The sequence below is a fragment of the Myotis nattereri genome, assembly GCF_964212035.1.
Source record: "Myotis nattereri genome assembly, chromosome: 16".
Taxonomy (NCBI): Eukaryota; Metazoa; Chordata; class Mammalia; order Chiroptera; family Vespertilionidae; genus Myotis; species Myotis nattereri.
Genome location: NC_138091.1, coordinates 3,637,917 through 3,653,877, shown reverse-complemented (window position 1 = coordinate 3,653,877; position 15,961 = coordinate 3,637,917). Strand labels below are relative to the sequence as shown.

General features: G+C 61.0%; 1 protein-coding gene across 1 annotated transcript in view; it reads right to left on the bottom strand.

Moving 5' to 3' along the window:
- The window catches only part of MYO15A (myosin XVA), a gene marked incomplete at its 5' end in the record, with an annotated part of 57,042 nt that overhangs the window by 4,175 nt on the left and 36,906 nt on the right, over positions 1-15,961 (bottom strand). Inside the window, 16 exons of the mRNA XM_081110094.1 lie at positions 2,062-2,202; positions 3,439-3,572; positions 4,190-4,323; positions 6,872-7,005; positions 8,308-8,468; positions 10,404-10,500; positions 10,864-10,941; positions 11,129-11,223; positions 12,304-12,434; positions 13,537-13,619; positions 13,837-13,910; positions 14,126-14,198; positions 14,415-14,487; positions 14,679-14,794; positions 15,380-15,558; positions 15,881-15,955. Coding sequence (XP_080966220.1) covers positions 2,062-2,202; positions 3,439-3,572; positions 4,190-4,323; positions 6,872-7,005; positions 8,308-8,468; positions 10,404-10,500; positions 10,864-10,941; positions 11,129-11,223; positions 12,304-12,434; positions 13,537-13,619; positions 13,837-13,910; positions 14,126-14,198; positions 14,415-14,487; positions 14,679-14,794; positions 15,380-15,558; positions 15,881-15,955 — 1,778 coding nt within the window. The remainder of the gene's footprint in view (positions 1-2,061; positions 2,203-3,438; positions 3,573-4,189; positions 4,324-6,871; positions 7,006-8,307; positions 8,469-10,403; positions 10,501-10,863; positions 10,942-11,128; positions 11,224-12,303; positions 12,435-13,536; positions 13,620-13,836; positions 13,911-14,125; positions 14,199-14,414; positions 14,488-14,678; positions 14,795-15,379; positions 15,559-15,880; positions 15,956-15,961) is intronic.

Genomic DNA, 15,961 nt, shown 5'->3' with positions numbered 1-15,961 from the left:
GGGAGAAATTCTTTGGTATCTGTTTCCCCCAGGAGACTCGGGCTCTGTGGGAGCTAGTGCTGAGGGGTTTCAGTCACTTCAGCGTCCCTGCAGCCAGTGCAGAGCCTGCGACCTAGAGACGCTCAGTGGTTACGTGTGAAGTGAATGAATGTGTCCCCTGTACACACAAATGCAAGAGGCAGAAGTGGACGAGCCAAAAAGGCCCCCCCGGTTCACGCATCCACAGCTGAGCGTCTGCTGTGCGGGCACCGTGCTCTGGGTACAGTGCTGGGCGCTGCCCTTTGTGTGGCAGTCCAGTGGGGGGGCAGGCGGAACACATGCACAAATAACTAAACGGTCTGCAAGCCATCGTGCGGGCCACCAAGACAGAAGGAGACGATGACCAGGAAGGAGGGTCAGGGAAGCCTCTAGGACAGCGGTTCTCAACCTGTGGGTCGCGACCCCTTTGGGGGTCGCCTAAATACATCCTGCATATCAGATATGTACATGACGACTCATAACAGTAGCAACATTACAGTTATGAAGTAGCAACGAAAATAATTTTATGGTTGGGGGTCACCACAACATGAGGAGCTGTATTAAAGGGTCGCGGCATTAGGATGGTTGAGAACCACTGCTCTAGGAGGAGGTGATGTTTGCCCTGGAACTACAATCAAGGGAGGGAGGGGCCCTGTGATTGACAGGCGGAGGCGGGGCACACACTCTAGGTAGAAGGGACAGTGAGTACAGGGGGCCTGGGGCAGGAGGGAGGGCCATCTTGTCATCAGGGAGCTGGGAGAGGCCAGGATGGCTGGGCGAGGGGTGAGAGCAGAGGGCCACAGAGACAATGAGAGGGGGGGCAGGGATGGGAAGGCTCCTAGGTTGGGGACTACAGTGCCTGGGAGGGTTGGGAGGGAAAGTGGAGAGAACTGCTGATCTCCAGGGGGCTCTCACACAGATGGTTTGGGGAGCCTCAGTGCTACAGGGGGTCCTGGGGGAGAGGCAACATTCAGAGGCAGTCCGGGGAGGAGGCACCAGGAAAGGAGCCCAAGATAGAGTGGGTGGTCAGCAGGTATGCAAAGGAGGTTCACTGTGGTGGGGGCTCAGAGAAGAGGGTTCTGGGAAGCAGACTGGGCCGGAGGGTAAGGCCAGAATTGGGGTGACCTCGGCAGAAGCAGAATTGGGATACAGTAGGAAGCAAATTGGGGAGTCTCGTCCTGATTTGCAGGCTCTTCAAGGGCCACAAAGAGCCAAAGGGGCTCTGTTCTGGGCTGTCAGAGTCAGGGCGGGGCAGTGGGAGACCCTCCCTCTTGCCTTGGGAAATCAGCTCCTTCAAGGCAGGCCCTGGCCTGGCGTTGTCCTGGGCCCAGATCTTGAGGAGGGATGTGGTAGGCTGTCAAAGGCAGACGTGTGGGCCCCAGCCCCCATTCTGCCCCATCTGTGAGCCTCAATCCTCTTTCAATGGGGTGAAAACTCTGGTTCTGCTCCCCCCCCCACACACACACTCCCTGGGGGCTGTGATACTGGGACAGGAGCCCAGAAGTCAGCCATACCTTTTAAGGATCAGCCACAGGTGCTGCAAATAAGGAACAGGGCGGGTGGGCCTGTGTCCCTGTATATCACATGGGGACCCCACTATCCCTACCCTCAATCCCAGTCCCCACAATCCGCCTTCCAAGCCCAGCTTCTGGGCCACGGCCCTTTCACCAACCTTCTAGTGCCCTCAGAGGAAAGCCCCGGACTCTGAGCTCGGCCTTCGCGGACCTTCACGACCTCTCCTGCCCCGGCTGCCTCCCAGTTCCCTAGCAAACGCCTCGCCATTCCGCACACACCCCGGGCTCTTTCCCAGGAGCTCATCACCCAGCCCTCGCTGGGAGACCACGGCAAAGGCCTGCAGTCCTGTGCAGTGTTGGGTGAGTTCTGTCACCTGCACTGGGCTGGATGTTCCCTGTGGCCTGGCCAGAACACGAGAGGAGGGGACAGGGATGGGTCCCCTTGGAGCCAGACACAGGGGAGAGCCTGGTGAGTGAAATAAGGGAGCGAGGGTGGGTGACAAGGTCTGGGTGCTGAGGGAGGGCCCACCTGCTCCAGCTGCAGCTGCATGGTGCACCGGGCGGCCACGTCCCCCAGCACCATCTCCACGTAGGGGTAGCTGGAGCTGGCTGTGGGCCGCTGGGTCCACGTCGACTGGATCTCCTTTAGGGGGAACTTCACCATCAGCTCCTTGGGGCGGGGGGCAGACAGGCCTATGGGTGGAACAGTCTCGCCCACCTTATCCCTCCCCCGCAGACCTGACCAACAGGAGGCAGGGCACCCCGGTCGAGTACCAGTCCCCCAGTGACTTGCTGTGTGACCGGGAGCAAGTCATGGCTTTGCCTCTCGGACCTCACCTGCAAGAATGATTCAGCATGCGAATGCATACCTCTGCAGTGTGCCAGGCACTCCTGCAAGTGCTTGGGATCCAGGGGTGCTGTAGATGTGGGGTGCCCTGACCTTAACATCAAGCCTGCTTCGTAACACCTGCCCCTCTTTGGAGCCTTCTCTCTGGCTCCAGGAGCACTCAGAGCTATGAGAGTGAATGCCTCCATGAATGCCCGAGGGGGACGTGGTGGGCAGGCGCCCTGGCTCCCCCGACCCCAGGCCAGAGGGATCCTCTGTGGGTGTGTCCCATGCCGCCTCCCGGAGAGCCCGCTGGACTCATGCCACTTGCACGGCGGCAACTCGCTTGCTGACCTACACTTCCCACCGAGTGAGGCTGGCCCCTCCCGATCTCACGCCCTCACTCCAGTGCTGCCTAGAATCGCCCCCAGATAAACCACCTGCCCTGTCCTCATGTCCCCTGTCTTCACTTCTGGAAGAGCTAAAAAGGGGCAACAGGTCCTATTTGTTATGGACTTAATCGTGTCCCCCCAAATCCATATGTTGAAGCCCTAACACCCCAAACCTCAGAAGACGGCTGTCATTGGAGACTGGGCCTTTAAAGAGGTGACGAAGTTAAACTGCGGCCATTAGAGGGGGCCCTAACTCAGTCTGACTGGTGTCCTCATGGGATGAGGAAATTGGACAGAACAGACACCAGGAGCCCATGCAGAGAACAGGTCACACGAGGCGCCGGGGCAGACGGCCACCGATAAGCCACAGGGAGAGAGGAGGGGGCTCAGGAAACCAGCCCCGCCGGCACCTGGGCCTCGAGAGTGAGGCAATTCGTTACTCTCTGTTGCCGAGGCCCTGCTGCCGGCCTGAGCACTGAGACGCTGTCTGCGTGTCGGGCGGGGCTTTGCTTTCACAGCTTCATGGGCTGGGTTCTATCATCCCTGTGTCCAGACGAGGAAGTGAGGCTCGGCGAGGCCGGGGGCTGCCCCGGTCACACAGGTGTACGTGGTGGAGCTGGGCTCCGTCCCTCTGAGGGGGGGGCTCTGGGAAGAGGGGTGCGCAGCGGAGCGGGCTGAGGCCACTCACGTGGGTCTCAGGGCTGAGGAAGTTGAGGCCATTCTGGTTGACGGCGAGGATGCTGGGGGCCGGCACAGCAAGGTTGCTGCAGCTCTGGATGAAGAAGAAGGAGGAGCCAAACGTGGGGGAGGCGCTGAGGAGGCCTGGGGCAGGAGAGGGACAGTCAGAATGAGGGCTCGTCGGTGGCACACGCCTTCCACTGCCTGTCGCCCACAGCCCTCATCCTCCCCACTGCAGCCAGCGCAGGGGTGCTCCGTCCGAGCCTCCTGTCTCGGCCTTCCTGCCCTCCCCCTGCTTGCAGCTCCCGGCCCTGGCGGCCAGCTCTCTCTGCCAAGAGCTACCCAGAGTCTAGGGCAGTGATGGCGAACCTTTTGAGCTTGGCGTGTCAGCATTTTGAAAAACCCTAACTTAACTCTGGTGCCGTGTCACATACAGAAATTTTTTGATATTTGCAACCATAGTAAAACAAAGATGTATATTTTTGATATTTATTTTCTATATTTAAATGCCATTTAACAAAGAAAAATCAACCAAAAAAATGAGTTCGCGTGTCACCTCTGACACGCGTGTCATAGGTTCGCCATCACTGGTCTAGGCGGTGCCTTGGTGAAAGTTTTAGAAAGGTGTTCTCTCCAGGCAGCTCGGCGTGACGCACCCTGAAGACGCATTTGTGCAAGAAAAAGGTGCCCTCATCTCCCCCCTCCGAAACCCCTCCTCAGCAAAGCCCCCATGACGATCTCCCCCAGCCCCAGACTCTTACCCAGAAACTGGGCACGGGCCTGGTGGGGGCTGAGCGCCTGTGTCTGCTGCCGGTGCTGGCTGACCAGGCTAAGCCAGGTGGCGCCGGCCGTGGAGTGGAAGAGCTGAGCCGGGATGTACTGCTGGACCTCCCGCCTGCACGTGGGGGGAAGGCGGCCTGAGCACTGTCTCCTGCGATCCGGCCGCAGGCTGGTGCAGAGCCATGTGCTCCGGCACCTGCCGGCAGACTAACCGCTGGGGAGTGCAGAGGCGTTGGGGATGGGTATTGAGTGCTCCCGGCGCCCTGGCACACAGCAGAGCTCTATGACTGCTGGCCAGCACCGCGACTTCCTGTTTGAAGATGAGGGAACTGAGGCTCTGAAAAGCTCACTGCCTAGCCCGAGGCCACACAACAACCAAGCGAGTCTGAGTGGGGCGCTGAGCCTTGAATCCAAGGTGGGTTTGTACCCCCAAGGAGAAACCCAGGCCAGAGGGGCGAGCAGCACACAGCAGTGGCAGGTGTGGAACTACCAGAGCTGGCCAAGCCACCACCAGCACTGGTTGGAGGATGGGGTAGAGGAAAGCTGCCAGACGCCCCATCTCCCCTCCAGGCCCTTCTCTCTAACATGCCGCTTCCTCGGGGCAGCTCCTGTGCCTCTCCGGGCATCTGGGCAACACCAACGGCAGTTCCAGCCGGCCCAGGACCCTGAGCTGCGGGCGGGAAAGCCAGGCCCAGGACCCCGAGCTGCGGGCGGGAAAGCCAGGCCCAGGACCCCGAGCTGCGGGCGGGAAAGCCAGGCCCAGGACCCTGAGCTGCGGGCGGGAAAGCCAGGCCCAGGACCCTGAGCTGCGGGCGGGAAAGCCAGGCCCAGGACCCTGAGCTGCGGGCAGGGGGACGTTTGGGAGAAAGTCATGGGCATCCCCTTCCCCGGGAGACCCCCTCCTTTGCAGTGCTGGGTAGTCGCCTGGCGCCTGGACCTGGCCCCCGCACTTAGCTGGGTAAGCTTCAGCAAGCCATGCAACCGCTCTGGGCCTCAGTTGCCTCATCTGTGTAAGGGGAAAATAAAGTGGGTACAGAGTGCTTTGCAGAAAGTAAGAACCCGATGATTCCTTCTGCCCAGGACTAGGGTTATAGCACTTCTGTGTGCTTCCCATGCTTTCTGCTTAAAACTGTAACATCGAAGGGCTTTACGTACTGAGTCCTTACTGAATGACAGCACCAGGACCCTCACTGTAGACACATGATCTTACCATCATTCACACAGGGATTTTCAAAGTGGGCCGAGGCTCTGGGGGGCCAAGGACTCCCATGTTAACACAGCGTTACTTGGTTTCCCCTCTTGTTCTCGAACAAGGACAGGGGAGTCTGCCAGAGGCTACATGGCATGCGAGACCAGAGCAGACTGGCTGCAGAAGCAGGCGTGAGAACCCAGGTGTCTTCTGTTCAGCCACACGGTGTCGAAATTCACAGCCCCAGCCGCTGTGGCTTAGTGGATGGAGCGGCGTCCCGTACACCAAAAGGTAGTGGGTTTGATTCCCAGTCAGGGCATGTTTTGGGAGGCAACCCATAGATGTTTATCTCTTTCATCACTGTTCTCTGTCTCCCTGCCCCTTGTTCTCAAATAAATTAAATAAAATAGATTTACAAAATGTAAAAACAGTGCCACTCTTCTCACTAAATTTTTTTGGAAAATACATTTTTTATGTTGTTTATATTAACATGCAATGTTAATTTATATTATCTCTATATATAAAAGCCTAAGTGACAGGCTGACCAGCCAGCTGATAGCTATGCCCTGCACTGACCACTGCAGATGCTCAGTTCAGGAGCAGAAACCACATGCATGGAAACATGGAACAGACTGATGAACCTCAGAGGGAAGGGGGGATGGGGGAGGGTGGGACGAGATTAACCAAAGATCTTATATGCCCTCTCACAATCGGGGACCCATCAGGGGATGTGGGACTGCCGGTTTTGGCCCAATCCCTGCAGGCCAGGCCAAGGGACCCCACCGGTGCATGAATCCATGCACCAGGTCTCTAATATGCATATAAGAACTCTGGTTAATCTCTTCCAGCCTTCCCGCTCCCCCCTCCCCTCTGAGATTCATCAGTCTGTTCCATGTTTCCATGCCTGTGCATTGAGCATCTGCCCCCCTGGTGGTCAGAGCATGTCATAGCTACTGGTCAAATGGTTGAATGGTCGCTTAGGCTTTTATATAGAGAGATGTAATGTATTATCCTTGTTTTTAAATTAATCAATATTTTAAATTGTTCCTGAGTTTTAATTTTGAATATGGTAAATATATATTAATGAATACAGCCCACATAAACAAAAGCTCTTTGGGGTCCTATTCCTGAGAAGCACTGATTTATCACCCCTGTGAGAACCAGCACCCAGGAAGGCCTTGCTGTTGGATGCAACGCCCTGGTGAACATTTCTGCATGGCCACCCGCATTCCCCGGATGACTGGGCTGTGTGTCCTGAAAGCCTTTTTATCGTTACATTTATTCTGAGCTGTTAATACCAGCTGGAAGCAACCTGTTGTGGGAGGAGGAGGGCCCCCGCTCTCAGGGTGAGTTGGGATGGTAGCCCACGGCCAGGTCAGCCCCTTCCCAGACAGCCTGCTGGTGTGAGCGGGGTGCACAGGGCCGGGATGTCCAGCTCTGAGAATGTGGGGGCGGCAGGCGGGCAGGTGCTCACATGCTGGGCAGGCAAAAGAGGTCCTTGGCCCGGTGCTGCAGGGAAGCCAGCTTGGACACCTGCTGCAGCTGCTGCTCGCGGGGCTGGCCGGCCGGCACGCTGCTGAAGAGGCCCTTCAGGTAGTCGGGCAGGACCTGCAGGGGAGCCCTCGATGAGGGGCAGCAGGTGTGCAGGGCGTCACGCAGTGGGGCGTGGTCGCCCCCACAGTGACCTGGGAAGAGTGTGGACGTCCACACTGCGGTGTGTGGGTGTCTGTTGGGCTGGGGTTACTGAAAACGAAATATGCTTGAATCACTAAAAACAGATTCACGGGCGGTACTCCCAGACTCTGATTACAGATCTGGGGCTCGACTTAAGGATTTGCATTTTAACAAGTTCCCAAGGAACGGCTGCCTATAGGCCACACCTAGACCAGCGCTGGACTGGACTGCGTGGGGTCGTTGGCAACAGTGACACCATGTGGCCACAAAGCCAAGTAACCTTATTTTGTACTTGGAATTGGGGAAAATTTGGCACCAGTTCCACACAAAAAACACACTCTGTCCAAGCACGTCCACAAATGTTAGCAGAGGAGAGAGAGCCAGATTTTATAAACCCCAGGATCCTAACTGCAAGGACCAAGATTCCAATGGGAGTAACACAAAGACAGAAACAACACTGGCAGCCAAGGCCGCTCCAGGCCTTTGAGAGAGGGACGGGCCATGCACCCTGCGCAGGGGAGAAGGGGAAGAGGTGCTGTCTGGGGCAGCCTTGCTGGGAAGGACTTAGAAAAGCAGAGACGTGCCCGGCCGTGTGGCTCAGTGGTTGAGCACTGACCTATGAACGCAGGGGTCAGGGTTCGATTCCCCATCAGGGCACATGCTAGGTGTGCAAGAGGCAGCCAATCAATGAGTCTCTCTCATCATTGATGTTTCTCTCTCTCTCTCTCCCTTTCTCTCCTTCTCTGAAATCAATAAAAATGTTGAAGAAGAAGAGGAGGAGGAGGAAGGAGGAGAGAGGAGAGAGGAGGAGGGAGGGAGGAGGGGGGAGGGGGATGGAAGGAGGGAGGAAGAAGGAGAAGAAGGAGGAGGAGAAGGAGGAGGAAGGGGAAGGAGAAGGAAAATGGGGGGGACGAGGAGGGGGAGGGGAGGTGGAAGGGGGAGGAGGGAGGAGGGGGAGAAGGAGGGGGGTAGGGGGAGGAGGGGGAGGGGAGCAGAGACGCAGGAAGGCAGCCGGGCAGAGTGCCGGCACCTGCGGGCGGAGGTCTGAGATTAGGTAGTGAGGGTAACCTCATTGTTGCTCCGAGGAAGCCATGCAGGGGGCAGGGCACCAGGGCTGAACCGTCAGTGGGGACCACCCGAACCATGAAGGCCTCGAACAAACGCCATGGAGTTCGACCTCACAGCCCTGGGGGAGCCAGGAAGGTTCCAGAGCATGGGTGGCCCACACGTGCTGACCTGGTTGTAGTGCATGGTCACGTACAGCTCGTTCTCAAACTTAAGTGGCTGGTCCCAGAGAACACGCCGGAACCAGAGCATGTAGCTGCTCTCCACCTGCTCCATCTCCGAGGCCACGTCCAGGATGTAGGTGCAGCGGCTGAGTGGGCACACGTGCTGGCCTGTGGAGAGCCCGGGGCAGCAGGGGGGCACGTGTGTGCACATGTGTACCCTGTGCACAGGCGTACACCCCCAAGCTGCCGCCCAGGCGAGCATCACCTGGGCAAGCCCCCCGCTGGGACATGGCACCCTCAGAAGGCGTGCATACTGCGGACAGGGTGCCGTGTTTGTGGGATGCTGGTGACTGCCACAGGATGCCTCTCCTGCACAGCTATGGCCGCTGCGTCTGGAAAGTGTCCTGGGTCTGCTCAGACACAGCCCAGGCCGTTCCGGAGGAGGCGGGGACGGGAACGCACCGAATGCCTTTGGGCAGAACCCTTCGGAGGGCATGCTGGGCTCCTGCGGGGGGGGGGGGGGGGGGGCGCGCAGCCGGCACCAGGGCTCAGAGCCTGTGGCGAGGCTGAAGGTGCTTCTTCATTTCCTGCAGACCCTTCTGCTCCCTGCCCACTCCGCCCGTAAAGCTTTACGAAGGGAGGGCCGTGTCACACGATAAAGTCCAGACTCTTGGGGCCAGACAGCCTGGGTTCAACGCCCAAATACGTGACCTTGGGTGAGTCCCTTGACCTCCAAGGCAGGCTGATGACTGGCCCTTTCTCAAAGACGTCCATGCCCTAAGCCTGGAACCTGTGAATATGTTACCTTCATGGCAGAAGGGACTTTGCAAATGTGAGCAAGTGAAAGATCTTGGGATGGAGACATTATCCTAGGGCAGTGATGGCGAACCTTCTGAGCTCGGCGTGTCAGCATTTTGAAAAACCCTAACTTAACTCTGGTGCCGTGTCACATACAGAAACTTTTTGATATTTGCAACCATAGTAAAACAAAGACTTATATTTTGATATTTATTTTATATATTTAAATGCCATTTAACAAAGAAAAATCAACCAAAAAAATGAGTTCGTGTGTCACCTCTGACACGCGTGTCATAGGTTCGCCATCACTGTCCTAGCTCATCCAAGTGGACCGAATGTCATCTCAAGGACCCTTATAAGAAGGAATGAGAGAGAGAGAGAGAGAGAGAGAGAGAGAGAGAGAGAGAGAGAGAGATGCTACCTTGCTGGCTTTGAGGCTGGAGGGGGGCATGAGCCAGGAATGGGGGTAGTCCCAACACGCTGGAAGAGGCAAGAAGAGAGTGTCCCCCCGAGGCTCCCGCAGGAACCAGCCCCGAGGGACCTGCAGAGCCGTAAACATATAAGCGCGTGTGGTTTTAAGCCCCCAGGAATGTGGTGATTTGTTACAGCAGCAACAGGAAACTACTACACCCTTGTGGGCCTCGGTTTCCCCATCTATAAATGGGGGTGATGATGGGCTCCCTGTCATGGGGCTGTGGTGGGGACTGAAGGAGATGATGGGATTAAATGCTTTGAACTTTGCCTGGGACGTAGTGTGTCAGTCACAGGACTGTTTTGTTACTGCCTTCCCCTCCTGCCACGCCTTGGCTGGACTCCGGGCAAGGGCTGAGGACAGACACGTGGTCCAGAGCTGGTGGGAGAGGATGCAGCCGGCCAGCTGGCATCTCAGAGGGTAGACAGCAGAGGGCAGGGGTGGGACCGGGTGAGACCAAGGGAGGGCCTCTATGGCCCATGGGAGGGCATAAGTGGCGGGGAAAATGCTCGCACTTGTGGGTCCCAGGAGCTGGGGCCTGTTAAGGGAACCCTTCCTGGGACGGGGGCTCCTGAGGGCAGGGTCCCTGAGCAGGCCGAGGGGCCACGGGAGGAGTCAGAGGGCCTTCTCCTCCACAAAGTCCCGTCTGGGAGGCGAGACAGACGTACACACGGCCGAGCAGAGAGGGACAGACAAGGGCTGGGTGCTCGGTGCACAGAATGGCCCCTCCGCACGGGGGTCCAGGGGCTTCTGGGAGAAAGTGCCTTCTGGCCGGAACCCTGGAGGCCATGTGGGGCGTGAGCCCAGCGTGCTCGGTCCTCCTGGCAGCTCACCTCGGTTGGTGACAAGAAAGATGACGTACTCATCGAAGGCCTCGGGGCGTGTCAAGGCCATCTCAGCACAGATCTCCTTCACCACGTCCAGGGCCACCTGCGGGCGGGGAGAGTGAGGCTGGGCCAGCTGCTGACCTCTGTCCGCCCAGCCACCAGCAGACCGGGCGGAGCTCCGGGCCCTGCACAGAGGCGCCCTGGGCTCAGAACCGCCCCGCAGGCAGGGAGCACAGCTCTGGTCTGAGAGGCCCCGGCTTGCCCCGTGTTCGCAGTGTGACCTGAGCTGGAGGCTCCACCTCCCCAGGCTCAGCCTGCTCTTCTGAGAAGTGTCCTGCCTTGTGGACTATGTGAGAGCGCCCGGGAGGGGCTCAGTACCCTTGGGGGCCACTCTGGAGACTGGGGTGTCCTTGCCCCCCCACCCCACCCCCCAGCGGCTGCCTGCTGGAAACATCCCCTCACTTACGGTGCACGTTTTGATTTTGAGATGGCGTTCAAGGCCTCCAGGGAGGAAAAAGAGTTGCCTCTTGGAACTGCGGCCCGCCTGGGACAAGGGAGGGTGAGGAGACAGGAAGGCTGGGTTGAGGGACCTGGGCCAGCCATCGTCCCCTGCCACGGGAGTCCCTGAGCCCAAGGTTCGGCAGGCCCTGCAGGAGCACCTGTGCCGGGGACCTGAAGGCCTTCTGAGCACAGCAGGCCTCTCCGCGCCCTGACCCCCACCCCACGCTCACCAGCAGGGCCCGGAGCTCCATGCTGCTGGGCAGCTCCAGACGGCCGCCGAAGCGCAGCGTTTTCTGCAGGTTTTGCTCACAGGCCTTGGCGATTCCTACAAAGACAGAGCCAAGGCCTTGCCCGGGTCGGAGTCAGGCTCCTCTGGCCGCCGGCCGCCAGCCCACGGGCTCTCTGCACAGCCAGTGGGATGAGCTTTTACTCCAATTTGCTGGCTGAGGAAACAGCCCAGAGGGGCAGCAATCTGCCCAAGGTCAAAGGCTGGAGTGCTTGCCGCGCTCAAACCCACAGCCCACAGGCTCAGGCCTGCAGTTAGGTCCACAGCCCCCTGGGCTACCCGATGAGCCCTGGAAACAGCTGTCACCCTGAGCTGCTGATGGGGGGCTTGTCCCTAAGAGGCTGTGACTATGGGGGTGCAGCTGTGGGTCCCCCCGGAGTCCCGGCAGGAGACCCGTGCCTGCCTCTGTGTGTCTCGGACGAGGCAGTGCCGCACCTGCTGGGCCGGGAAGCCCGGGAGCGCTCTGAGCCCCCGGAGCTGGGCCTCTCCGCCTCCGACCTGGGAGTGTGCGCTACTCAAAGCCGAGGAGGACTCGGAGGCAGGGGAGGTCCCCCATCTCTCTCACCGCTGCTGTGGTGACCGCAGGGGCCCTGGCTCTTTCTTAGGGGGACCAGGGAGTTGCTATGGAAACAAGGCTGGCATGAGGTTGAGGAGTGGCCCCTTTCCTCCACACTCCAAGCGAGAAAGGCTGAGCCCCTGCCCCCAGCTTTGGGCCCACGCCGGCCTGGACCCGCTCAAGGCACTGTTGATTGCCAAAGACCCAAGGGCAGAGCCTCCCCCGCAGCCCAGGCCGGGCCCCCTCCCCTTCCCCACGCCACTCCGTCCACCTCCAGGCCTTGGCTCCTGCCACTCAGCACACGAGGAATCCTGCCCAAAGCAACAGCTCCTCTGGGAAGCCATTCACCTCTCCTCTGACATGCCTCCCTTCCCACTGACCAGACAGCCCGGCGCACCAGCCCCTGCGGGGCCTCCACCACATCTGGGGAGTGAGGGCATCTGGGCGAACATGGCCCAGGCACCGTGAAGGGCCAGGCTCTCTGGATTTCCCCTCCTGCTGGCTGCCTGGCCGGTACCCACGCGGACAGGCCTCGGCCCTGGCCCCCTTGCTGTGCCCCTCACCCTGGAAGGGCAGGCCTGGGCTCTGGCTCACGTCCTGGAGGAAGTGGATGAGGGGTGGCCGGAGGACCTCCGAGCAGCTGTGGTAGGCGGTCAGGATGTACAGCAGCCTCCAGCCCCGCTGGCAGCTGTCCCTGTGAGGACACACGCATAGGACCCCGTCACGTGGCCACGGCAGGACAGCCACGCCCGGAGTCTCGGGCAGCTCTGGTTCTGGGTGTTCTTCCTGCCCGGGGAGGGCAGGGTGGTGGCCCCAGCGCCAGGCAGGAGGTAGGTTCTGCTTGGGGCCAGGGAGGGAGGCAAGGAAGGGCCCGGGGGCTGACATGCACCAGGGACACCTTCCCTGGGGAGACTCTGCCTGAGGCTTCTGGGCAAAGGTCCCTGAGGGGGGCCCGGGGACGGGGGCTGTGGGAAGGTAGTGCCAGGGGAGGCCTGGGTGGGCGTGGGGCAGGAGCATGTTCTGAGTGGCTCTAAAATTCCCAGGAAGGCCGGGGGGACTGGACAATTCCCAGGGACTGGACAATGACAGCAGCACACGCTTGCGCACTGGCTGTGTGCTCTGCCGTGAGCCCTGCGGGAGGGCTTCGCCTGTGGGGCCTCTAGTGCCCGGGAGCACAGGGCTTCCCTTGCCCACACCACCCTCACGAGGGCCGCGTGCTGTGCGACGCAGGGGAGCCAGGTCTGGCCAAAGGAGAGCTCAGCTTCCCTCGGGCTGCGGTGATGGCTTTAGGGACAGGAATGTGACCCAGGTCAGCCGATCACAGCTCTGCACCCCCAGCCGCTGTGGACTGGGGGTTTCTGAGTGGGCCGCCTTGCAAATGGCTGGGGTGGTGCTTGTGGACGGCATCGCTGCCGAGGAAGCCGCCAGGACACAGGGCAAACCTGCTGGCTGCCGACACCTGGCGCCAGCCATGCCCGAACGCCGACATCGGCCTTTCCAGGCACCGGGACCCTCTTTTGCTTAAACCAGCTGGGACTGCGTTTCTGGCACCTGCCACCAGTCACCTGGATTCACACGCGATCGCTACCATTTTACAGGGGGGACGCTGAAGCGCCAGGAGCAGGAGTGCTGGTCTCGGACCAAGCAATTCCAGGTCCATGCGCTGTGTCTACTGAGTGAGGAGAGGGCTGGGGAGAGAGGGAGGCCGGGGAGGGAGGCTGGGGGGGCCAGGCCCGGCAGCGGGAGGCGGGCTGTGCTCCTGGAGGGACGGGAGGGGGGGCACGCGGCTCACGCACTGGTCGCTGCTGGCGCGGTCTGTGAGCTGCTTCACCACCTGGCAGTAGCACTCGTCCCGCAGGGCCTCCTGCTCGGCGCACAGCTGCAGGGCGGCCGGGTCACCCACAGGCCGGCACAGGAGAACAGAGTGGGCGTGTGAGACAGGCCCCGTGTCCCTCTCCAGGCCCTCCCTCCGGCGGATGCACTCCTCCTTGGGCCACACTAGAAGCTGCCCACCCCAAAGTCCTGCAACTTGGTTGCTGATGGGGAAACTGAGTCACAGGCCAGGAGAGAGCGCACGGCAAAATGGGCGAACTGACCTTCAGGAGGGTGCAGAGCACATCCCGTTCGCGCTGGCCCTTCAGCGGGGCGTCCCCCATGAACCGCATCACGGCTGCAGGGAACACCCCACTCAGCCCAGACCCGAGCTGCCCGCCCTCGGGGACCCCAGGGAGGCCCCTCTGAGAGGCTGTGGCCAGGGGCAGCTGGGGCTTCCTTTTCTTAGAGGAGCCCCATGTCTGGCTGGGGGGGGTCTGAGGAGCAGGGGCGCGGTGAGGAGCAGGGGCAGGTGGTGCTGGCCCCCGGCCCAGGGTCAAGCCCACCCCACACCTAGGAACATGTCGGTGGCCATCTTGCTGAGGCTGGCGTCGCTGAGCTCGATGAGGGATTCCTGGAGCGGGCTCTGTCAGGGAGGAGGTGCGTCAGGATGGGGGGCAGGTCCGAACAGAGGGGGCCGCGTGGTATGTCCCGTCTCAGACAGGAGGGTCCGGGTCATGCAGAGGGAGCCGGCGGACAGGGAGACAGAGGCGCGCAGGCCCTCAGGTGCTGAGGACAAGGCTGTTTGCTCCAAGGCCTGCACACCATTTTACAGATGGGGAAACAGGCCGAGGGCGGGCACCTTGGTGAAGCAAAGCATGTCCTCCAAGGTTCTGGACTCCCGGCCCTCCTTGGATTTGAGCCTGAAGCCGTCCCTAGGACAGGAAGCAGAGGGGCAGACCATTGGCGCCCCCTGCCCCCCCGACCCCCCCGCTCCCACCACGGCTGCAGGTGGCCTCACGCCTGAGGTTTCTCCCCCTCACAGAGGAAGGCCTTGCCCTTGGACACGGCAAGAAGCCCAGGAGGAACTCCTCTGTGTGGGGACTGGGGTGGGGTGACCACTCACTGGGGTCTCCTCTGAGGGTCTCGGAAATACTTCTGGGCAAACGCCAGCATCGTGCGTGGTGGGGGAGCCAGCCCGTCCTCCCCACGATCAGCCGAGCCAGTCCTGATGGGGGAACCCTGCAGGGGGCAGGAGCGAGGAGGGCCTTTCCAACCGCCCCCCCGACCCCCCCACCCCCCCACTCCCACCCGCCCCTCCGCCCGCCCCCGTCCCCGTCAAACCTGACTCAACTCAACCCCAGGTGAATGTGCCCAGGCTCTCAGGTTGCCCCCCCCACCCCCTCGACCAGTCACAGCCTCCACATGCCCAGTGGGCCCATCCCCTGACCCACGTGGCCATGCCCCCCACCAGGCGCATCCCTGCCCAGGGCGGGTCTCTCCAGATGCCGGGGCGAGCTGATCTTGCCCTTACAACGTAGCTTTACCTCACTCCACCCCTCTCTACCACCACCCCACCTGCTCGGCCCTGCCCCCTCACGGCCCCGTCCTGCCATCGTGGCCTGGTCGCAGTCCTTCTGCTGACTCCACCCTTCTCTACCCATTTGGCCAAATCTCCAACCATCGCTGGTCACATGCCTCAGGTCACAGAATGGCTAGCCCTACCCCCTTCACCCCACCCCAGGACTGGCCGACCTTGTTCCCATCCACCTCCAGTCAGATGACCCCCTGCGGTCTCTACCCAACTGGCCTGGCCACCCGCCTCACCTCTCTCCTGCGGCCCACCTCCCATGCAGCAGCCGTGGAGGCCACGGCGGCGGCCACGGCGGCGGCACGACCCCGGCTGGGCTCCGTGGGCAGCTGCAAGAAGTCGGGGGCAGCCACGGGCTGCACCAGCTCGGAAGGGAAGCGTCCCACGCGCCCGTGGATGGTCCCGAGCCGCCAGCCTAGGGGGTGGGAGGCAGTCTGAGGCGAGCAGGCATCTCCCTGGGACTGAGGGCTCTCAGGACACGCCCTGCCCTGGAGCTCCCTGGTGGAGGGGCCTGGGCTTGGGAAGGGAGGGCATTCCCTCGGGAAGGGGGGCGGCATGTGTGGCACAGAGGGATCCGCCGCTAACGGAAACCCTTCCGCCAGATCAGCAGGTGGAGGGCTGGGCGGGTGGCCGCCGGTCCCCGGGAGGCCTGGCCAGGCCAGAGCACTGCGAAGCCGGAAGCTGTGGGGGCTCTGCGGTTCGGGGCGCTGAAGCTGGGCAGGGGACCCGGGACCCACCGAAGTCAGGGCCTCTCCGCTGCAGCTCCTCCAGATACACCACCTTCTTGCGGACGACACAGCCGGCACTGTAGCCTGCAG